This window comes from Ovis aries, chromosome 13, assembly GCF_016772045.2.
Source record: "Ovis aries strain OAR_USU_Benz2616 breed Rambouillet chromosome 13, ARS-UI_Ramb_v3.0, whole genome shotgun sequence".
In the NCBI taxonomy this organism is placed as follows: Eukaryota; Metazoa; Chordata; class Mammalia; order Artiodactyla; family Bovidae; genus Ovis; species Ovis aries.
This window is the reverse complement of record NC_056066.1, coordinates 71488712-71513388: the sequence shown is the minus strand read 5'-3', so window position 1 is coordinate 71513388 and position 24677 is coordinate 71488712. Positions and strand designations below refer to the sequence as shown.

Genomic DNA, 24677 nt, shown 5'->3' with positions numbered 1-24677 from the left:
CCTCCTCCAGGGGATCTTCCTGAACCAGGGATCGAATCCACATCTTCTGCCCTGGCAGGTGGTTTCTTTACCATTGAGCCACCAGGGAAGCCCACTGGTTTATTTAGTCAACAGATACTTCTTCAGCCCCTCCTCTCTGCCAGCACCATTTCCCAGCCAGTCTAAAGCTTATTGCCTAGTGGAAGCTGGTTGACTGGCCCTGTCCTTGCCTTTCAGAGGTCACCCTTCTTCACTCTGTCTGGGGTGCAGTCTCCTCTGCTGTCTGCCCCTGACCTTTCCTGTTATCTCTTAAGACTTCCGTCTTTGTCTGTTGACCCATATGCATCCACATGGTCCATCCATTCTTCCCTTAGCTCCCCAAAGCACAGTTACACGGCTGCTGTTTGTAGCCAGCTCTCACTGAGGGCTCGGAGGGACTTGACACTACAGGACAGGGAACTGTTGCCAATCCATGGTCAGAAAGGCTTCCGGGACCACACCAACCTGGGATCCCCTCAGGCAACCCAATGCCAGCTTTCATAGCACATTTGGAAATGCAGTTACTTACTAGTTTGCTTATTTACTATCTGCCTCACTCCTTTCTAGTGATGGCATGCCTCTTATAAACCACTGTATAGATAGCATCTTGTTCTCTGCTCAATCTGCCCTAAAAGCTCGATTAAATAATTGTGAGAGAAAGAATGAATACATGGAAGCAGACAGAAATTTTAGTTTCTACCAGTGCATCAGTCATTTCCCATCACAGGAAATTTCTCATTGTCTCTCACCTTCTGTAGGTGTCTGCTTTACATTATGTTTCTTGGACCTCTCTCTCCCTCTCTTTTCGTTCTCTCTCTAGGTGTCTATACTGCAAATTCCTGTTGCTGTCTAGTGCAGAGCTATTTAAAACTCTGAACTCAAGCCCCAGACTTGCACTGCCAGAATAGATTCAGTCCTCCTTTGTCCAGCCTGACTCGTTGGGGCTGCTAAAGACTGACTCTTTCAGGTTTCCATACTCAGAAAGAAAGGGCGTGGAGAGAGCTTTGCCCTCATAGGTTTACTTTAGCAGTGTTGTGACTATATTCTGTATCAGATCTGTCAACAGGCCTTCCACCACCATTAAGCAGAGGAAACCCCAGGTCTGGGTACAGAAGAAGGGTTTTGACCTTTGTTGCTGATGGAGAAGGGGGAGTGGTATTACATGAAGCTGCAGACACAGGCAGAGGTTTTTCAGGGATGGTTTCTGTATGTGGATCAGAACCACAGATGTGGTTTGGATGTGTGATAGGGGAACCAGTGGCTGTTCAAGGAAGGGAGGTGATGGTGTGATGAGGTCTGAGCAGCAAGGAGACAAGAAGGCACTGGAAATGTGGACCAGCACGTAAAGCTCAGTCCTGGTGGTCTCTCCTTCTCTGTACATCCTGCCAGCTCACCCTGGAGTGCTCTTCCTCCTGCTCTGTGCCGGTGGAGGTGCTCCTAAACTTCAAAGCCCTGATTATTTCTCCCCTTCTACCTCCCATCCCAGAATATAGTCACCTTTTGCTTCTCTGTTCAGACCAGCATTTCCTGGTTGCAGCGCCTGTTCTGTACATCACATCTCTCAGTGTCACCTGGAGGGAACTTAGAGCCCAGAGCGTGTGCTCAATCCAGTTTACACAACTCATTGTAAAGTGCTGGTGGTGGATGGCTTGGACTTTTAGGGAGAAGCTTTAAATACTGACAGCCTTGACTTCGTTATCTTCCTGGGGCACAATTGTCTAATTCTCTACAAATTTGATTTTTACTCCATGAAAACTGCTCTTATAGGGAGGGAAGTGGGTGCTGAGAATTTTTGCTGTGCCAGTTACTTTTTCTATATTACTCCATTTTATCCTCCTGATATTTCTGCCAAGTGGATCTTCCCCTCCGTATTCCAGGTAAGGAAACTGAGACACAGATGGCGAAGCATCTGGTCCCGGCTGACCCGGCTTTGCAAAGCTGAGATCCGTGTCTCGTTTTGCAGGACTCCGAAGCTGGTGCTTAGCCTGCTGCCTTGCAGCATCTCTGCACGTTGGAGGAAGCAATTACAGAGGCATGCCCTGGCATTAACTTTTTCTACTTAGATGGGGACGTTGCTGTTTACTTTCTCAGGAAGGAAGATTGAAATCAATGTAACTAGCCTTATTAACTTTTTAAAATAGGAGGCTTGCAGATGCCACTGTCTTTCCTTTTGCACCAAAGCAAATATAAAAAAATTCCAATTTGCTTGCCTTTAGGAAAAGAAAATCTCCTCCAGAGTTTAAAATTCAAAGCTGTAAATGAAGAGCCACTGAGATGGGGGTAACGAACCAAGCCTCAGACATAAGGATATACTTACCCATGTCTCTTTTGTCTGCAGGTGGCTGTTCCTTTGATGAGCACTACAGCAACTGTGGTTATAGCGTGGCCCTGGGGACCAGTGGGTTTACCTGGGAGCAGATTAACACATGGGAGAAACCAATGCTGGACCCAGCGGTACCTACAGGTACGTGACCAACTGTGCTTGAGGCTCTGATGGGGGTGGTAGCTTTTACAGTGACTCATGGAGAAGAATTTTATTCTGGGTTGAGCTGTTGGGGAGGGCAGTAGGTAACTCTGTTGGTAGTAAGTTCATCACCCCCAGAGGTATGCAAACGAAGGCTAAGTGCATTCTTAAGGGTATGGTAAAAGTGTCATCTGGATTCAGGAAACTTTTAGATTTCTTTGAGCTTTGAGATTCTGAACTTTAGCTACAAGTGGGGCATCCCTGAATTTTGTCTGGGAGTCTGAGAGTAATGGGACCTTAGGGGAGGAGCACTTCTCCATAATTTGAGGTCATTTCTTTCCTCCTGGACTACACAGACACAGCTTGTAAATAAATATACAGGGCAACTTCTACAGTCCAACTATTACTGATAAAGTTGATGTCCCAACATCCTGAATGACAAATTTACTCTTTACCAAGGGGACTGAAGGCCTAATATACATTCCTTTTTTTTTTTTTTTTTCCTAATATACATTCCTGATGAATACCTGCATGAAGCAGGCCTTTGAGAATTATAGCCAGTGTATTCCAGGGAAGGTGTGGCGGAGGAAATGCTTTTGTTCTAGTTGGGCCTTCAGAGGATTGGACGATGCTCATCTACACTGGGGCTTGCTGTTTGCTTTACTCAGGTCTCCAACTCAAATGCTAATCAATTCTGGAAACCCTGTCTTAGACACACCCAGAAATAATGCCATACCAGCTATTGGGACATCTCTTAGCCCAGTCAAGTTGACACACAGAATTAACCGTCACACCATGAATGGCCTCAACTCTCCACCGAACTTCAGCTGCCATCAGACATCCCTTAGGAACCTGATGTATGTGACCCACTGCACAGCTGCCTTGTCTTCTCAGCTGCCCTGAGAGACAGCTTTGCCAGCATGTCATTAAGCTGGAGACAGAGAGGTATGCAGAGGTGTCCAGGTGCGGGTGAAAGGTGACCAGAGATGTCCAGCTGAGGGTGTGACCAGGGTGACCATACTGCCTCTGAGCTTGGCTGCAAAGCAGGAGGCTTGTATCCTGGCTCTACCTTTCCTGCTGAGGACATCAACTGCTTGTGTATCTTTCTCCCGCATGTAGCCATAGCCCCCCAGGTATCATAAAGCTGTGACATGGTACAAAACTGAGCTTTGCAGATACGGTAGGATCCTACTTTACATGAGCAGAATGGCCAAAACTACACAAGCTGGTTAGTAAGGTGACCATGGGACCACCTCTAGGCCTGTTGTCCCACCATAATTTTTTAAAATGCGGACTTTTACTCTCAGAAATGTCTTCGTTTATGTAATAGAATCACTCTTTCCATTAGAGACACCAGGAGTGTAGCATGCCTGTGCTGAAGGTTACTTACCATGTCTTCTGTGCTCTGTGTGGCCATCATTGATGTTGGCCAAATAAATTCAGATCTTATGAAAAGTTAAAGTGTTAGTCGCTCAGTCTTGTCTGACTCTTTGCTACTGGATGGGCTGTAGTCCACCAGGCTTCTCTGTCCGTGGGATTCTCCAGGTAAAAATACTGGAGTGGGTAGGCATTCACTTCTCCAGGGGGTCTTCCTGGCCCAGGGGTCGATCCCAGGTCTCCTGAATTGCAGGCAGATTCTTTACTGTCGTAGCCACCAGGGAAGCCCCCAGACCTTACAGTGCACGTGTGTATGTGCCGTATGTGTGTATGTGTATTTGCACACACGCAGGCTCTTCTGGCTCATCCTTAGACCACTAGATGCCCTGTAGGGTCATGCAGGCTCTCCAGACTCAACATCTCCCAAATTGAACTTTTGATTCTTCTCCATCTACTCACGCTTTAGCGCTCCTTGTCTCAAAAGGCCACTTGATCACTCTGGTGCTGATTCAGAAACCCAGGGGTCACACTTCTCTCTTCCCTCTCTCCACCTCCCTCTCCTTGTCAATCACTCCATCCTACCCCTTCAGCCCCTGAGCCCATCTCAGGTCTGCTCACGTCTCTCCATCTCTGCCACCGCTGCCCTGGTGCCATACCATGCTATCCACCCTCGCCTGGGTCACAGGTAGACTTTCACACAGGCTTTTCAGCTTCCTCTTTTTTAAAAAAATGTTTCATTTTTAAAATTAACTTTATTGGAGCATAGTTGCTTTACAATATTGTGTTAGTCTCCACTCTGCAGTGAAATAAGTCAGCCCTGCATGTGCGTATGTCCCCTCTGTTGGATTCCTTCCCCTTCAGGCCACTGAAGAGCACTGAGCAGAGTTCCCTGCACCACACAGTATGCTCTCGTTAGTTGTCTGCTTTATACACGGTATCAATAGTGTTTATACATCAATCTCAACTCCCAGTTCCTCCCACCCTCCATTTTTCACCCCTCGGTGTCCATACGTTTGTTCCCAGGTCTGTGTCTCTATGTCTGCTTTGCAAATAGGGTCATCGCTACTATTTTCGTAGCTTCCACATACATGCATTAATGGCTTCCTCTTCTGACTTTAATCCACTCTCTGCACAGAAGCCAGAGATTGTTCTAGAATGTTGGCCTGTTCACCTTACCTCTTCCTTTCATTGCCCCCACCTAGCCTCTGCCTGGAATCTTTTTGAGGCTTTCCTCTTGCTCTGAGGAGAGAAGACTAATACCCAGCAGTGGCCTCTGAGGCCCTGCAGGCCTGGTCCAGCCTCCCCATATCATGATCTCACCTGTGCTCACTTCACCCTGGATTTTATCACTTATATGCCACTGAAAGATGAACTGCCCAGGTTGGTAGGTGCCTGATATGCTACTGGAGAAGAGTGGAGAAATAACACCAGAAAGAAGGAAGAGACGGAGCCAAAAAGAAAATAACACCCAGGTGTGGATGTGACTGGTGATGGAAGTAAAGTCTGATGCTGTAGAGAGCAACATTGCATAGGAACCTGGAATGTTAGGTCCGTGAAACAAGGTAAATTGGAAGTGGTCAAATAGGAGATGGCAAGAATGATCATCAACATTTTAGGAATCAGTGAACTAAAATGGACTGGAATGGGTGAATTTAACTCAGATGACCATTACATCTACTACTGTGGGCAAGAATCTCTTAGGAGAAATGGAGGAGCCCTCATAGTCAACAAAAGAGTCGAAATGCAGTACTTGGGTGCAGTCTCGAAGACGACAGAATGATCTCTGCTCATTTCCAAGACAAAACATTCAATTTCACAGTAATCCAAGTCTATGCTCCAGTCACTAATGCTGAAGAAGCTGAAGTTGAACGGGTCTATGAAGACCTATGAGACCTTCTAGAACTAACACCCAAAAAAGATGTCCTTTTCATTAAGGGGACTGGAATGCCAAAGTAGGAAGTCAAGAGATGCCTGAAGTAACAGGCAAATTTGGCCTTGGAGTACAAAATGAAACAAGGCAAAGGCTAACAGAGTTTTGCCAAGAGAACCCACTGGTCACAGCAAACACCCTCTCCCAACAACACAAGAGAAGACTCTGCATGTGGACATCACCAGATGGTCAACACCGAAATCAGACTGATTATATTCTTTGCAGCCAAAGATGGAAAAGCTCTATACAGTCAGCAAAAACAAGACCAGGAGCTGACTGTGGCTCAGATCATGAACTCCTTATTGCCAGATTCAGACTTACATTGAAGAAAGTCAGAAAAACCGCTAGGCCATTCAGGTATGACCTAAATCAGATCTTATGATTATACAGTGGAAAGGAGAAATAGATGCGAGGGATTAGATCTGATAGACAGTGCCTGAAGAACTATGCACAGAGGTTCACGACATTGTACAGGAGGCAGTGATCAAGACCATCCCCATGGAAAAGAATGCAAAAAGGCAAAATAGTTGTCTGAGGCCTTACAAATAGCTGAGAAAAGAAGAGAAGCAAAAAGCAAAGGAGAAAAGGAAAGATATGAGCATCTGAATGCAGAGTTCCAAAGAATACCATGGAGAGATAAGAAAGCCTTCCTCAGTGATCAGTGCAAAGAAATAGAGGAAAAGAATAGAATGGGAAAGACTAGAGATCAATTCAAGAAAATTAGAGATACCAAAGGAACATTTCACACAAATATGGGCTCAATAAAGGACAAAAATGGTATGGACCTAACAGAAGCAGAAGATATTAAGAAGAGGTGGCAAGAATACACAGAAGAACTATACAAAAAAGATCACGATGACCCAGATAATCATGATGATATGATCACTCACCTAGAGCCAGACATCCTGGAATGCAAAGCCTTAGGAAGAATAGCTGTGAACAAAGCTAGTGGAGGTGATGGAATTCCAGTTGAACTATTTCTAATCCTAAAAGATGATGCTGTTAAAGTGCTGCACTCAATATGCCAGCAAATTTGAAAAACTCAGCAGTGGCCACAGGACTGGAAAAGGTCAGTTTTCATTCCAAACCCAAAGAAAGGCAATGCCAAAGAATATTCAGACTACTGCACAATTGTACTCATCTCACATGCTAGCAGAGTAATGCTCAAAATTTTCCAAGCCAGGCTTCAACAGTACGTGAACCATGAACTTCCAGATGTTCAAGCTTGATTTAGAAAAGGCAGAGGAACCAGAGATCAAATTACCAACATCTGCTGGATCATTGAAAAGCAAGAGAGTTCCAGAAAAACATCTACTTCTGCTTTATTGCTTATGCCAAAGCCTTTGACTGTGTGGATCACAACAAACTGTGGACAATTCTTCAAGAGATGGGAATACCAAACCACCTAACCTGCCTCCTGAGAAATCTGTACAGAGGTCAAAAAGCAACAGTTAGAACTGGACATGGAACAACAGACTGGTTTCAAATTGGGAAAGGAGTACATCGAGGCTCTATACTGTCACCCTGCTTATTTAACTTATATGCAGAGTACATCATGCACAATGCTGGGCTGGAAGAAGCACAAGCTGGAATCAAGATTGCCAGGAGAAATATCAATAACCTCAGATATGCAGATGATACCACCCTTATCACAGAAACCGAAGAAGAACAAAAAAGCCTCTTGATGAAAGTGAAAGAGGAGAGTAAAATAGTTGACTTGAAACTCAGCATTCAGAAAGCTAAGATCATGACATCTGGTCCCATCACTTCATGCAAATAGATGGGGAAGCAATGGAAACAATGAGAGACTTTATTTTGGAGGCTCCCAAATGGTGACTGCAGCCATGAAATTAAAAGATTCTTGCTCCTTGGGAGAAAAGCTATGACCAAACTAGATAGCATGTTAAAAAGCAGAGATACTACTTTGTCAACAAAGGTCCATCTAGTCAAAGCTATGGTTTTTCCAGTAGTCATGTATGGATGTGAGAGTTGGACTATAAAGAAAGCTGAGTACTGAAGAATTGATGCTTTTGAACTGTGGTAATGGAGAAGACTCTTGAGAGTCCCTTGGACTGCAAGGAGATCCAACCAGTCCATCCTAAAGGAAATCATTCCTGAATATTCATTGGAACTAATGTTGAAGCTGAAACTCCAATACTTTGGCCACCTGATGTAATGAACTGACTCATTTGAAAAGACCTTGATGCGGGCAAGATTGAAGGCAGAAGGAGAAAGGGACGACAGAGGATGAGATGGTTGGATGGCATCACCGACTTCATGGGCATGAATTTGAGCAAGCTCTGGGAGTTGTTGATGGACAGGGAAGGCTGGTGTGCTGCAGTCCATGGGGTCGGAGAGAGTCGGGCACAACTGAGCGACTGAACTGATTGATTGAGAATGTTCCAGACCCTTTTCTGCCTCAGGAACTCACATAAAATTGGCACCCTTCGTACAACTTTTGCCTACCCCTGTTCTCTTGTTCTTCCTCTTTGTATCTCCGCTCTTGCATCACTTCCTTAGGCTGGTGCTCCCTAGATGCTCCAGGCTGGGTCACCTCCTTCTGTAAATGTTCCCCATTGCACCCTCCACTTTTCCTCAAAACATGCATCACTGATGTACCTGTTAAGTGTATGTTGTATCCCCGAATGAGAAGTTCCATGTCAGCAAGAACCATGACAGTCTTCTTCCTGGCTTTATTTTTAGTGTTTAAGTCAACGCATCATACACAGTATGTATGAAATACAATTTTATTGGATGCATGCATGGATGGATGGGCAAATAGTCTTTATCAAGTGTTTCTTTGATGCAGGAATGAATGATAAGCATTCTTAAATGCCTTTGGGCCTTTCCTTAACTGATCACACATTTAAAGTCTTTGCTATCATCCTTCCATTCTATAGATCAGGAAAGCAAGGTTCCCCCCAGCCGAGGGGCACTGCTGCTTTCCCCACCACGACACTCTCGCTCCTGGAAGGAACAAGCCTTGCTTCTGATCTTCATTTTCTCAGCCCCTCATTATGGCACAGTGGCGTTTCATAAATATTGGAGTGTGGTAATACAAACTTTTGAGCTGTTCTAAATAGAGGCATTTGATAATGATCACTGAAATTATTCTGTCATGATGCGCCTGTGGATTTCAGCAGCTCCGCGTGCTTCTTAGGCAGAGAGGCATGAAAGTGAATTTGGATTAGGCGAAATTGTTTGTTCTTCTCTTGGGCAAAGACAGAGATCTTCCTCTTCCTTGGGTACAGCCAGCAGTTTCCATGCTCTTGGAAATCTAGTATGATGCCAGTATTCAGATGCCCCACAAGCTTTCACTGAGTCCCTTCTGTGGGTCAGGCTCTGTGCTAGGCTCTGGGTCAGTCCGCTCATGCCCCTTGGGTGCTTCCCTGACACATAGGATGACCTGAACTCCTCACCATGCGTGCAAAGTCCTGGATGACCTAGTGTCTTTTCTGAGGCCCTCTCCTGCTCTCTCAAAATGCTCCAGGCACGCTGGCTTGTTTTCAGCTCCTGATTCAGGGCCCTTGCGTGTGTTGTGCCCTCTCCCTGCAGTGGTTGTCTGCTCTTCACTTGCCTGGTTCCATCAGGTCTCGGCATCACCCCTTCTCCTTGGTCTGTCTGATGAAAGACCCCCTTGAAGTTCTGTCTTACAGCATCCTGTTCTCCGCTTTCAAAGTCCTCATCATAGACTTGTTGTGGGCCAGCTTCTTCCAGTCCTACACCGTAGCCTGCTGACACTGGGCCTCCATCCCTCTGCCTCGATTTCTTCATCGTTAACGTGGGAACCAGCGTGAGAGTTAAGTGGACTGGTGTCTGTATGAGTATCGGCACATAGTAGGGTGCATTGGTGCCGCTTTCCTTAAGTTCTTTTCTGCTTGTTACAGGGTCTGAGACTGTCAAAGTCCACCTTGGAAGCTTGTCCCTTCCTTCAAGCTCACCTGACCCTGGACGCTGATTTGCACAGGTGACCCTTCTAGCAGGAGGTCTGCTGTGGGCCCCGATGGGCCCAGAGAGGCTTTTCCATACCCAGGATACATGCTACCCAGAGGGAGGTCGCCTCCTCCATCTTCTCTGTTAATTCAGTCCGCACTCAGCATCTGTCTTTCTCTTTCCTCATCCCCCTCCTTGAGAAAAACCCTCAGGCTAGCATTCCAGGCTTCACATCTGGTTTTGTCGCCACCTCGTCTTTGCAGGGTCTGTTACAGACAGTGGGTGTTACTGCACCCTCAGACTCTCCATCTAAGCTTCCATCTTGCCCAGGGAACTAACTGGAACTGCCTCTGATTCCCGGCTGTGCCATCCCCAACTTTGGCATGAGTTTCCACATGTCGGCAGTGAGGTCCAGCCCTGGGCCTGGCCAGAGGGTTTCTGGGGAGCTGAGGGAAGAGGAAAGTGCCAGCAGCTCTCTTTTAGAGGTGCTTAAGCTGGGAGGCAGTGGGACTGGGAGGTTTCCCTCTATTTCCTTCTGATGCTTGTAGGACATTAAGTGTCAGAATGAACCTCAAGCTGCAAACCCAAGTGCACAAGAAAGGAGGCATTTGCATCAGCCTGGATGTGACCCTGAGCCTCCAAGGAATGAAGCCTTACTTTGTAGTTGTTCTTTGACCTCCCCCTTTCCCTTGGGGTCTACAAATGTCCTGGGGCTTAAACAGGTCCTTGTGGTTTCCTCTGAGAAGCCCACCCTCGCATTCCTTGTGGTCCCTCTGGGTCCAGTGATCCTGCTGCTGCTTCCCCAGGCTTGGAGCCCTTGTCCTGAATCAGCCCAGCCCAGATATCTCACCGAGGATCTCTTTTGGGGTCTGTCTCCTCCTCAAGTATTACCATTCGGCAATTTTGGACCAACAGATCCATCTCTTTCCTCTTTTCAGTGTAGGAACTTCTTCCCTTTCCTTCCTAGCCCTCAAAGCCACAACTCATCTTAGGCCAGCCCTTCTGAGACCCACAGCATAGTGTCTTTAGAAAGTTTAGACCTTAAAAAAAAAAAAAAAGAAGGAACCCTTGACTTCAAGCAGCTTCTTCTCTCCATCCTGTACAAATCTCTAGAGCAGAGAAATACAAAGTGTTCTTCCCTGGAGAATCCCAGGGATGGGGGAGCCTGGTGGGCTGCCATCTGTGGGGTCGCACAGAGTCGGACATGACTGAAGCGGCTTAGCAGCAGCAACAGTTAGTTATCCGATTGGAAAGGGCAGGGGTTGGAAAAGATCCAGAGTAAACATACAGACAGGAATATTTCAACCAATCAGCTGCCGTGGAAGCAGGCACGGATCCTGGATGGTACTGGCTTTTCCTTCATGCCACTGGCCCCTTGGCCAGTTCACTCTAATAGATGCTAATATTTATAGTTCCTGCCAGTTCACTGGAACTGCTAATATTTATAGAGAGAAGGTTGGGGTCTGTTATGGGTTGAATTGTGTTCCCAAAGAGATAAGTGGAAGTCCTGGTCCTTGGCACCTGTGAATATGCTTGTATTTGGAGATAAGATCTTGGCAGATGTAGTCAGCAAAGATGAGGTCATGCTGGTTATCCTGAGTCCTCGTAGAGTGTCTCTGGTGGAGGAGAAGTAGCACACAGCCACACAGGGGAGAAAGCCATGTGAAGCCAGAGGCAGAGACTGGATTGATGCATTTACAGGCCCAGGAAAGCCAAGGATTGCCAGCAGACCCCAGGAACCAGAAGAGGCAAGGAAGGATCCTTCCTGGAGTCTTTGGGTGGGGGGGTTGTATGTCCCTGCTAGCACCTTGGTTTCAGACTCCTGGACTCCAGAACTGTGAAGGAGTAAGTTTCTGTTGTCTTAAGCCTCCTGGTTTGTGGTAATTTGTTACGGAAGCTCTGAAAAACTATTCCTGGGTCAGTTACACATCCATACCCTGACCCCGTCCCCTTTTCTGCATTTAGAATTCACACCAGAGTTCCGTCAGTCCTGGGGCTTTTGCTCTCTTTGAAGGGAACTGGCACTGGCTGTGTGATCACTCTGAACATGAATTGGGTTAGGCATCATCCTGTGCATTTCGTCTAACATGTCACCATCCTGTGAATTCTGAGGTATTGTCTCTTCTTTATTTTTGAGAAAACCAAGCCGCAGAGTGATGAAGTGATTGGTCCAAGGTCACATAAATTTTATATGAAAGAGGAGCCAGGCTTCAACCCCAGGGTAGAGAAATATATATTGTATACTTGGTGCTGCCATCAGCTGAACATCTTCTAAGTTATTTCTATGAACACTCATGATTCATGATGGCAAAAATAATGCATATTCGTTGTAGAGAACAGGCACAATAGGGATTGCTATAAAGAACAAAAGTCATCTGTGCACACAAACTTACATAAATGTCTATCTTTCTATGTAATGCTATTTTTAAGAATTTTCCCAGGCCATTATGTATTCCTCAAAAGCATGCTTTCTAAAAGCTTCAGAGTCTTCTCTTCCAATGACTGTTCTGTGATTGATTTAGCCACCTTGTTTTTGCAGGCTTAAGTTCCTCCTAGTTAATGTGACTCTTCAGTCACATTGCAATGGATGTTTTTGTACAGAGACAGAGATCTCTGAGCTCATCTCCAACAGAAGTTATCAAATCTGCTTTCATCTATCTGTCTATATTTCTGTACTCCCTGGTGTACCAAATGCAGAATGGTTGTGTATTATTTTTGAGATCTGGAGGAGGAACATCATCCACATGCCAAATGTGGAATCCTGGAAATTTGCCCATGAGTTGATGTGGGGAAAAATGCTTGTGAATTCTGAAGTCCTACATACAAGTCAGGAACTGGTAATGGTCCAGACTGCCGTGCATTCCAGCTCTTAGCACAGTGGATAGAGACCTTCTGGGGATGAGCAGGAATTATGCTCTAAATAGTAATCAACCAGAGTAGCCTAAGCCGTGGCTAGTCAAGGTGGACATTAGCTAGAAAAGCAAGATGGGCTCTCGCTACTGGATGAAGAGCGAGCCTCTTCATCGTCTCTGTGCTGAACTCCTGTTCTTGTAAGCTGGGGTGCCAGCTTACATTTCACTTATTTTACTTATGTGGAATGCCAGTGCCTGGGATGTAGGAAGTAGCAGTGAATGTTAAATGACCTGCTCTTATTAATAACTGGATATTCTTCTGATACGACCCCAGTGTCTGTCTCCAGCCTCAGCCCCCTCTCCTGGCCTCTCCTCTTACCTTTCCTCTGCTGAGTAATCACAGGAGAGAAGCCTTCATGATTTTGTTTTGCGAGTCCAGCCTCCAACCCTGCTTCCTAACTTGGGGACTCTCATTGTGTGGAATCTTGGTGGATGGTGGAGCAGGTTGCTGGCAGGTGAAGGTGCTAGAAATTTACCACCCGCAGCAACCTGGCCATGGCTGGACTTGTGACCTTGATTCGGCCAGGAATATCATCTAGGAAGGATGAGTTAGCAGTCAGAGGCTTGTGTAGTGGGTGTATCCATGGAGGGGCAGTGGCTGGGCCACAAGAGGTTGTCCTAAAAAAGGATGCTGAACTACCTCCTTCTTGGTCCCCTAGAACCACCATAGTTTTTGCTTCCTTTCCAACCTATCTTTCAGCTTTCTGTTCAGAATGAGACTCCCAATATTCTTCCAGACCATTCAGTTTTTGAGACAGATTGTCATTGTTTTTTCTTGTTTTTGACCACAAACACTGAAGACCAGACCATCAGGCCTCTGGCTCAAGGGCACCTCCTATTCCATCACTTCTTATTGGTAGAGGATGTAACCTCCTCCAGGAAGTCTTCCCTAATTCCTCTGTGCTTTTATGATTGAGTTTATGATATATTTTCCCTGATTTCTCACTAAGACTGTGAGCTAGTTGAGGGCGTGGGCTGCCTCTCATTGCTGAATTTCTTGTGCCCTGCATGGGGTTTAGAATAGGGTAGTTGGTCTGTGTGTGGACTAAATTGCCACTGGGATTATTAGTATTAGGAAAATCAAGAGAGAAATGATGTCTGAAGATTTGTGAAAGAACCATGAGAGGCTGCTTCTTTCTTTGGCATTTTCACAGGACCTGGCACATCTGTAGCTTTTACACCCCAAATACCTCCACTCAGCTTGTTGAGGCTGTGGCCTGGCTGGTCAGGCCTTTGATCTGGAGTTGATTCTTGGGAAAAATAAAGGCACCCTGGGGATTACCCTGTCTTCAATCTGGGGCCTGATCCACTCTCACAGATGTGTAGGTCGGCTTATGACCCATGAAGAGGCTCCCCGTTGGAGAAATGTGACTTACCTAAAATCTGAAACTACTGTTTTGTTTTTTTAATGTCATGTTTACATTAAAATGATCAGGAAGAATGGGCCTCTAGGTGGCCTTAATCACTCTTGATATTATGATTGATTGGTTTAAAGCAATAAGTTCTTATGTTCCCATTTAGTTACTGTTGAGTCAATACATTTCCCCCTCTTTAATGATAAAATATAGTATATTCATTCTTAAAGAAATGCTGAATCTGTACATATAAATGAGCTTTCTCTACCCCTGTCTTTGTTCTCTCGAATATTACTGTCAACAAATGGATGTGTGTCAAGAAAGAGAGGGAGGGAGAAAGGAAAGGGAGAGAAGGAGGAGGAGGAAGTCAGAGCATGTATGTATTTGATAACAGTGACAATGATAGTAGGAAGGCGATATTTATATAGTATTTATTGTGTGGCAGGCACTGTCCTAAACACTTAAAATACATTAGCTTATTTAATCCTTGTAACAGTCCTCTGATATAGATATTATGATCTTCATTTTAGAAATGAGGGAACTGGAGGCACAAAAAGATAAAGGACTTGCCAGGCTTGCTTTGGAGCCGGGGTTTGCCTGTAGGAAGTATGGCTTCCAGCCATGTGGGTCCTACAGTCAGTCACCTCACTCTGGTGCCTCTTTAGAATGCAGGTCCTGGGTAGGATCGTGGTTCCTGCACAGCTGGGTCACTGGTCTCTTTTCAGACCCCTGTGTTCAGATCTAACTTTCACATTCCAGGGCTGCGTGGTATCCCATTGAATAGATGCACCGTAGTTTGTTTAAGGGACACCCAGCAAACGGCAGTGAGAGAAGAAAGGATAAAAGCCGAAATACACCTCAGATACTCAAGTAAAAGGCGAGATCTCTGCCTCCAAATAGCTCTCAGAAAAGTTCTTACAGAGCATCTCCTATTATGGGATGCTCTTTTATGTTCTGTGAGCTATAAAATTAATTGGGAAAATGACGTCACCCTGCAGTGACCCCAGTCAGTGCTAGTTTAGGATACTTACAGGGATGAATAGAATTGGTAGGGGAAAAAGGCAAGGGAATTGAAGACAAGTTTAGTAGTATTTTTCAAGGAGAGACCAACTAATGACAAGCTCCAAGAATGGCTTGGAAAAGTTACAGGGGATCGTTGCAGTGATGAGACTTAACGTTTGTCAGATAAATGGGAAAAACATATCTGTTCTAATACCCACATAGATGCTTGCATTGACTTTCAGTTTCCTGTGACATCATACCTGGATTAAAAAGTATTGTATCCAAATGGTATCAATGAATTAAGGTGATGTAGACCCATGCCACTCAACTTAAAAAGTGCTTCCTCTGATGACAAACTGAGATGTCACTGGCAGATGTGATGAGTTTGAAAGTTTCTATTAATATCTGGGAATGGATTATAAACCACTATTTTGGGAGCAAAATTTTGTGCTATTTGGGTTGATTTAGTTTACAAGATACAGAGGAACACACTTTTTTTTTTTAATTGAAGTATCATTGATTTAAAACATCGTGTTACTTTCAGGTGTACAGCAAAGTGATTCAGTTATCCATGCATATTACTTCAGATTCAATTCTATTATAGGTTATTACAAGATATTGAATATAGTTTCCTCTGCTATACATTAAATTGTTGTTTATGGAACACACAGCCTTTTAAATAACAGTTGTCAAAGTAACAAATATCTCTAGGCTTAAGTAAAGAGAAACTTTATTTGAAGGATTATTGCAAGAGGAGTGGACAGAGCCTATGGGAACAGGAGGAAGCCTGTTATTGCAACGTGGAGGATTGCCCCCGCCCCGCTGTGAGATCTGCAAGGGTCTCAAGGTCAAGCAGAAAAGAACTTTTTTTTTTTTTTAAGAGAGAACAGAGTGAGGCTAGAAAGAACCATGCATGGAGAAGTGGAATGAGCTGGTGACAGATAAACCACAGTTTTTTAGCTAATACATGTATACTACTTACTGGATGATGTTCTAAAGGCTTTGTGTGTTTTTAACTCTTTTCATACTTCAGCACTACTGCGAGCTGGCTACTGTTATTACCCATATTTTACACATGAGGAAACTGAGGCCCAGAATATTGAGGAACTCACCTCATGCTTAATAGTAAACAGAGGAGCTGAGCTTTGAATCCAGGCAGTTTGATTCTAGAGTCTGGGCTCTGAGCCCTGACCTATTTTTGAGGTAATATGTTATCTTATGAAATGTGATTTAAATATGGATGTGTAATGAAATTGTTACCTTAGGACTCCATAGTACTAATTTAGATACCATTTGGCTACTTTATGCACGTGCGGAAAACTGAAGTTGCCTGAAATCTTTTTGTGGGGTTATCTTTCTGAGAGGATGAGGGGGAAGCCCTACGTCCAGTCACTGAGGGCTGGCCATCCTGCTGGCTTGTTGAGTTGACTGAGGCCGTCAGTGTCTGCCTAATGTAGACGTAACCAGCCTGCAGGCTGTTCTGAATGGTTTGTCAGAAGGGAGCATCACGGATGTCTCGGGCATCAGAGACGTCTCACTGGACTCCCCTCGTGCCCCCTCAGTCTCCTGCGGCTCCCACCCCAGCCACTCCCAAGACAGCCTGAGAGGAAGGTCATGGTGATGCCAGCCCAGAGCAGTGGGTGGTATTTTCTTGGTTTGTTTATCTGATGGGGCTGTTTCTCCAGAGGCCGGGCCTCCTCTAAGTGAACACCTTCATTTTGAATATATGGATTGCCTTGTCTTCAGTGAGAAAACTGTCCTTCTTTATGTTTTGAAAATGATAGTCATTTGAATTGTAGTTCAAATTGTTGAATTGTAGTTCAATATATTATGAGAGATTTGATAAGAGAAGGAAAATTGTAGTTTAATATAAACACAGTAGTTTTTTGGGGGTAATTTAGTGAAATAACATGGCTGTGTGACTCCATAATATAGGGTCCAGTAATCTGGAAAACCCAACAGTACATTGTAATCCTACTTGGGAGTATCCTGAACCTACAGAGTCTAATACGATGGCCACCAGCCTCATGTGGCTACTGAGGAATTGAAATATGGTTGGTCCTTTATGTATAAAATACACACCAGATTTTTAAAAAACAATGAAAAAAAAACCTCATTTATAATTTTTATATTGACTACACGTTAAAACAATTGTATTTTAGACATACAGGGTTTTGCAGGTGACTCAGTGATAAAAAATCCTCCTGCCAAGACAGGAGATGCAGGAGACACGGGTTCGATCCCTGGGTCAGGAAGATCCCATGGAGGAGGAAATGGTAACCCCCTCCGATATTCTTGCCTGAAAAATCCCACGGACAGAGGAACCTGGCGGGTTCCAGTCCACGGGGTCACAAAGAATTGGACATGACTGAGCAACTGATCACATACACATTTTAGGTATACTGGATTAGATCAATAATTATTTAAATTAACTCATTTGTTTTACTTTTTAATGTTGCTACTCCAAAGTTTAACATTAACTACATGGCTCACATTATATTTTTGTTGTTCAGTGCTGTCCTATATTATCAGATTTTGATTGGACCAATTGCACGCCCACCCACAGGAACGTTTTCCTTCAATAATAAAAACAGCTGGCATCTACAGAGCACTTATTACGTGCCAGGCATTTTAAATGTCTTTTCTCTTTTATGGTTGATGTCAACTCTAGGTAGTATCAGTACCATTTTGTTCCATATTTGCACATGGGGAAATGGAGGCACAAAGAGATTAAGTAACTTGACCTTAGTCACAGAGTTAGTAAATGGCAGAGAGGGGCTTTGAACCAAAGCCGTCCATGAGTGGCTCATGCTGATGTCTCCCAGAATTACCACCTTTCGTCACACTCACATGGGACTTTGTCCGTGCCTCGCTTGCTGACTAACCCTCTGAACCTTGTTTTCCTGACTGAGGAGTAGTCTGGGGCCTCCCTGGGGCCCCTTTGGTGCATTTTTTCCTTTGTTTTCTTTGCGTTTCCCCACCAAGACCATGATGAGGCTGGGAGCAGACCTCTGGTTAGCCTGGCCCTCTGTCACGTGGGTAGGGGGATGTCCCAGAGTGCCTGTCCCAGCTCTGCCGCTAATGTGAGACTCTAGGCAGGCCGACAGTTTTCCCTTTGTGCCTGTTTTATCCTTTTCTATGAAATAGGTTTAAAAATAAGGAATCCTGAGTTGTAGTCCTAGTTCTGCCATTAAGATGCTGTGTAACCTCGGGCCAAGCACCGTCCCTGCCTGGGCCTGTTTACCTTACATATTGAATGGGCCGTCAATTTCCTCTGACTCTAGCATTCTTTAATTTGTAATTTATGATTCAAAAAGAAGAGGAGACTGTTTTTAAATGTAGGAATTAGCTGATAACATTTACAAAGTAGAACATCTGTGAAAAATTCTTTTGTCCTAGAGACTCCTCCCCACCCCCTGCTACCTCCTGCTATCTGCTATCTTCCTATCTGTTAGTCGTGTAGCTACTTGTGATTCCTGGACAAGAAATTCATTTTCAAAAGTGTGTGGAGATGGGGCTCAGGAAGATAAGTCTCCCAGATAAGTGGACGGTACTTGCTCTGTCCTCAGACAGGTCCACAGAACTGTAGTGATCGACTCCATGCCCTCTTAGTATCATGGGTACATCTTCAGATTTAAGTTTCCCACAATTGCTGATTAGTGAGACATTTGGTCATTGACAGAAATTTTCCTTTTTTTTTTTTTTTCTAAAAAAGACATCCTAGTCTTTTTTTACCCTCTTCTTAATCTCTCTAGTCTCCCCACTGTGCTGTGTGCTAACACTTTACACTTCAGCTTTGAAAGTAGCAGTTGTTCAAACAAACTGTTTTAAAAATCTTCCTCAAATGTTCCAATTCTTTAAAAATTGCTTTCTTACCTGAGTGTTCATCATTAAGAAACTCAAGTTGCACTTTCTCAGATTTTAGATCATTACTCTTTATTAGTGAAGCAACTTGTTAAAGCTACAGACAAGCAAAAAATATTCTATGCCCTTTGTTAAGAGTGCTGAGAATTTTCACGGTTAGAATAAGGTTTATAGGTGGAAAGAGGCTTTTCAGCTATAGCTGCTGAAACATATAAGCACGATGACTCTGTTAGCTGGGATTTAAGTGGGAAAGTAGAAACCATCCTAGGTATTTCAATCAGGAAGATGTTTGATGTTGGGTATTATAAAACCTCCGGATAGTCTCATAAAACCTTGGGAAACCCTCACATATATAGTTAAGTACTCTTCAACAAGGTGCGAAGTCCACGTGATTGAGAAGGGACAGTCTCTTCAAAGATTGTGTTGGGAAAACTAGATATCTGCATGCCAGAGAATGAAGCTAGAGTCTTATTTTATACCATAACAACAAAAATGTGTAAGAAATAATAATGTATGTGTGCTTACCATGCTTAAAAATTAACTTGAAATAGATTAAAAAGCTAAAAACATAAGACTGAGACAAAGAAAATCCTGGAAGAAACATAAGAGGAAACCTTTGTAATATTGGTCTTGGCAATGATTCTTTGGATATAACACCAAAAGAAGATTTAACAAAAGCAAAAATAGACAAATGGGACTGCATCGAACTTAGAAACCTCTGTGAATCTAAGGAAGCAATAAACAAAGATGACCTATGGATGGGAGAAAATATTTACAGGTCTTATGTGTACTGAAGAATTAATATCCAGAATAGATGAAAAACTCTTACAACCTAAAAATAAAAAAGCAAATAATGATTTAAAAAAATGGGCAAAGGGCTTGAACAGTCACTTCTGCAAAGAAGATAAGTGGAAGTAACCAACAGACATATTAAAAGATGTGCAATAGACCATTAGAGAAATACAAATGAAACCCATAATGATATATCATCTCACATGCATTAGAATGGCCATATTAGTAATAATAATGGTGATTGTAATTTTTTAAAAAACAGAAAATAATAAGTGTTGGCAAGGATTTGGAGAAATTGGAACCCTTGTGCACTGAGGGTAGGAATGTAAACCAATATAACTGCTATGGAAAACAGTATGAAGTTTTCATTAACAGTTAAAAATAAAATTACAGTATGATCCTGCATTCCTACTTCTGAGTATATATATCCAGAAGAACTGAAAGGAATTGAAGCAGTATTGACACATTTATACTCCTTGAAACTTTATTCATAGTAGCTACTTTATTCATAGTAGCTAAGAGCTGAAAGCAGCTCAGATGTCCATCACTGGATGAATGGATAAAGAAAACATCCTCTATACGTGCAAGAGAATATTGTTCAGTCTTAACAAAGAGGAAAGTCTTGCCACATTCTACAAGATAGGTGAATCTTGAGGACATTCTCCTAAGTGAAATAAGCCAGAGAGCGGGATGTGGGAAGTTCTGTTCCAATTGGGTTCAGAGTTTGGGGTTTGCAGGATGAAAAAGTTCTGTAGGTTGGTTATACCCCAGAATGCATGTAGTTAACACTATTGAACTGCACACTTGAAACATGATTAAGATGGTAAAACTGAAATGTTTTTACCACAATTACCAGGAAGATGTGGTTTCTAGGCTTCCAGCCCCAGTGATGTGTGAAAGTGTTACTGACCCTTTTGAGCTGGGCCCCCAGGAAGGTTCCTCCTGCTTGGTGGTGTTGGAGCCAATAGAACAAGAACTGCTTCATTCAGAAGCAAAGGAAAGCTTTATTCTCAGATCTAAGAATGGAGAGGTTTTGAGTTCATGCTCCAGAGCAGGAGTCCCCAACCTCTGGGATCTAATGCCAGATGATCTGAGGTGGAGCTGATGTAATAATAACAAATAAAATGCATAATAGATACGCTTGAACCATCCTGAAACCATCACCCCCCTGCCAATCTGTGGAAAAATTGTCTTCCATGAAACTGGTCCCTGGTGCCAATGAGTTTGAGGACCACTGCTTGAGCACGTGCTCTCCCCGAAAGGCCAGAGATGGGGCTGCTTTATAGGGTTCTTGTCAGTGGGGCCGTGGGGAGGGGGTTGGAATTCTGGCGGGTCAGGCGCAGCTGCGCTGGTCGTGGCTCCAGATCCGGGCACAGCACGCAGCCTACTGCCGCCATCTTGAATTGAGGTGCCGTGTGCAGCATCTCTGCTCACGGCCCACTGCCACCACACTGAACTGAAGCGTCGCGCACGGTGCTTCTGCACACGGCCTGCCGTCGCCATCTTGCATTGCCGCGCCATGTGAGCGCAGGGCTTCTACACCCAGGTGACGTGCTGTTAGGCGCAGCCTCTTCACTCTAGGGGCTCTGGTCTGAAGGGTCCAGTGCAGAGTCTCTGCTTGTACCCCACCGTGAGCAAGTGATCTAGACTAGTGCAAAGGAAAAGAAACCCCAGAAGGTTAGACTTCATTTTATGGGCTTCCCTGGTAGCTCAGTTGGTAAAGAATCCTCCTGTAATGCTGAAGACCTGGGTTCTATCCCTGAGTTGGGACGATCTTCTGGAGAAGGGAACGGCTACCTACTCTAGTATTCTGGCCTGGAGAATTCCATGGATAGAAGAGCCTGGCCTACAGTCCATGGAGTCACACAGAGTCGGACAGGACTGAACGACTTTCACTTTCTTTATTTTATTACCCCAATTCTATTTTTATCTCCTTAGAATTGCTAATGGGCTTTGCTGGTGACAGAAGATCTTAGAAGGGTAGAAATGATGCAAAACACACTAAGACACAGTTTCTAGTACAGCGCGTCCTCAGTGAGGAAGGCCCTCTGTGCTCATTTTATGGGGAAGAAGCGAATGGAACATGAACTTGGAAATCAGAGTGATCTGAGTTGGAATCTCTGTTCCACCAGTGGCAAGCAATGTGCTCTGAGGTTCGCTTGGTAACCTGTGGACCAAGGTCTGGTCTCCCCAGAGAATGAGGAGAGACAAGGCAGAGAGCAGAACTGGCAATTCCCAAGCTGTGGGGATGGACAGAGGGCCAGGAGCTTGATAAGGAGATAGAGCCTTGTCCAGGCTTGTGCCCTGGGGGTGCCCCTTCTTTCCAGGTTCTATGCCTTCTTCCTGTCCTTTGCCTGGGGTACAACCAAGGTCTCAGAATTCTGTCTATGTCTCCAGACCTGGCTCCAGGCTATGCATCTAGAGAGATTAATGCAGTGGAGCCACACGTAATTTTGCATTTAACGCCTCTCTTCCTCAATCAAATATAAGCTCCATCAGGCCGAGAATCAACTTTCCTGTTCAGAGCTTTGTGTCCTCCGGCCTTAGAACCAGCCCTGACAACCAATAAGCCTTCATTTAATATTGAGTAAGTAAGTTTACAGAAGATTGAAACATGAGCTACTTGGAAACAGGATTAAAGGAAACAGAAAATCAGATATGGCTGAAATACAGGCTTTGGTTCAAAGCACTATGAGCCCTGTGGGTTTAAGGAGGCCTGGGTTCTGGGCCTGCTGTGTCAGTGACTAGCTGTGTGGCCTGGAGCAAGTTGCTTAGCCTCACTGAGCCGCATTGGCCTTACGCATACAATGAGGGGCCCTGACTGAGTGTCACCCCCCTCCCATGGGTTCTAACTTTTAACAGCATGCACATTCTGTGAGGCAGTTTTGCTGCAGAATAATTTGTTGTATTACCAGGAGCTCAAGAAACAGGAACTAGGAAAATCGAAAATGTACATGGAAGTGAAGTAAGACAGGGTTAGGGGAAGCCAGCTGGAGCAGATGGAGCATGCAAGCCTGTGGGCCACCAGGCCACCCCTAGTATCATTCCAAACTCTGAAAATTTAATCTCATTTTTCTTTGCTGTGTAGAGGTGGCAATTAGAAGAAAAAGTACTTTTAATACCCATGACAAATGAAACAATTATCTAATTTTGACCATTTCAAGCAAAATGTCTGCCTTTCAAGCTCGAGTTTTAAGACTTTGGACTAAACGTTTAGGCTTTGCAGTATGGAAAATAATAACAGACAGCTTATTTGCTTGAATTGAAGGACTGTTTTCCTGCGTTGGAAATGAAACATCAGTAACCTCTGTTCTTAATTCTCTAAATAGTTGATGTTTGGAAAGGCTACTCAAAATGTATACAGAGTTTAGAGATGGCCCAGCCAGAGGGACACCTTAAACAAAGCTGTTTAGTTTTTCTATGACTCTGGGTTTTCCTTAACCTAGAAAATAAAGGTAATGTGATTGGAGGATGTGGAGATGAAACGAGATAACAACATGGAACAAATGCGTGGTACACGGGCCTGTGGTCAGTGTTCTCTGTGTCCTTTCTGTGCCTCCTGCCTGTCCTGCCTCAGCTGGGGCTCACTGTTGGGGGGCGGGTGTTAACCTGTCTTTACTGAAGGAACAGCTGAGGTCTTATCAGGCCTGAGCTCTGTGTGTGCATGTGTGTGCGCGCGTGTGCTGTGACACTGTCACTCCAGCTGGCCTTTGAAACCCTTTTAGGCCCTTTGTAGTAAGAGAAGCTGTCAGAGGTCCCTTGTCCCATGTGCTTTCCTGGTCTTTGAATGGCTGGGCCTCGTCATTTTCCCCTGGCTGGGGGTGGGAGAGCCCTCACGAAGGCACATTTGCCTGTGTCCAGAGAGCCATACCCCACTGGGGAAGATGGTCTTCCTGCAGGGAAGGGACAGGACAGGGGCAGGGAAGGCCAACCCTGTGGACTAGAGCACCTTGGCCAGGTGGACCCACTTCTTGACCCCCCCCTTCAGCTCTGGAATCTTCTGACACTGCAGTTCCTCCCTAGCCCCTCTTCCCTGCCTCATGGGGAGCTGGGGAGGTGGGCTGGACCCCAGGAGATGCCCCACTTTGCCAAAGCAACCACTTGCGACTGCTATCTAGGTTTTACTCAGATCCCTTAGGGCATCACCAGCTCTCCTTGTTTCTCTTCTCCAGTTTGTTATAATTAGGGGGTGGAAGATGAGATGAGGGTCTTGCCATCACTGACCTATCTACTTCTTTCATCTTGCTTAGGAAATGAGGTTAACAAATCTGTAAGCTTCTAGGGCTGAGTTCTGTTGATCAGTTGTAAAATTACTCATTAATTCATTAGTATTTATGACCTGAAGCCTGAGCATCACTTGGGCTCGGTTTCTGCTTTCAAGGGGATGAGAGCATCCTCAGGGAGTGATCCTCAGACACAAGGCTGGACCATGCTTTCCCGCTTTCATGTCTAGATAGTCCCAAATGGGGTGTACCAGAATGGGCCCTTCAACAGAGATATGAACCCTGAAAGTCAGCGCTCTGCAAGGTAGATTCAAGGAAATCTCAGTGATCACAGACGCTGTGGGCACGTCAGATTTGAACCATTTTAAGATCATGCCCACTTCATTTCTGCCAGCATAACTGTAGGGTTTCAGGCTTTGCCAGAGCTCAGGCACTGCCGTGTGGCACCACAGACAAAGCGAGGGGTTTCCTGTCTTGTGTATCCAGGTTTCAGCTTCACTTCTGCTGTTTCGCCAACCTATTACCATGGATGACTGAGGACCTCTCTGAATCTGTCTCTTCTTCTGTGATATAGGAATGGAAGTACATGTCTGCCTCACTGTATTACAGTGAAAAGCAATCAAGATAGTTGAGGTGAACATGCTTCGTGAGTTCAGTGTCTCTCTAAGGGTTAGTTGTCACTATTATTGTGACCTGATGAACAGCTGGCCTGATGAACAAGCTTCCTGTTGCAAAGAAACAGAGTTTTCTCTGCTAAAAAGACCACCCCTGCTTACCCAACCCAGCCCTTCTAGGGCGGATTAGAAC

General features: G+C 44.7%; 1 protein-coding gene across 1 annotated transcript in view; it reads left to right on the top strand.

Moving 5' to 3' along the window:
* PTPRT (protein tyrosine phosphatase receptor type T) overlaps nt 1-24677 on the top strand; it is a 1166895-nt gene that overhangs the window by 322470 nt on the left and 819748 nt on the right. The window contains exon 2 of the mRNA XM_042230145.2: nt 2357-2482. Within this exon, the coding sequence (XP_042086079.1) occupies nt 2357-2482 (126 nt within the window). The remainder of the gene's footprint in view (nt 1-2356; nt 2483-24677) is intronic.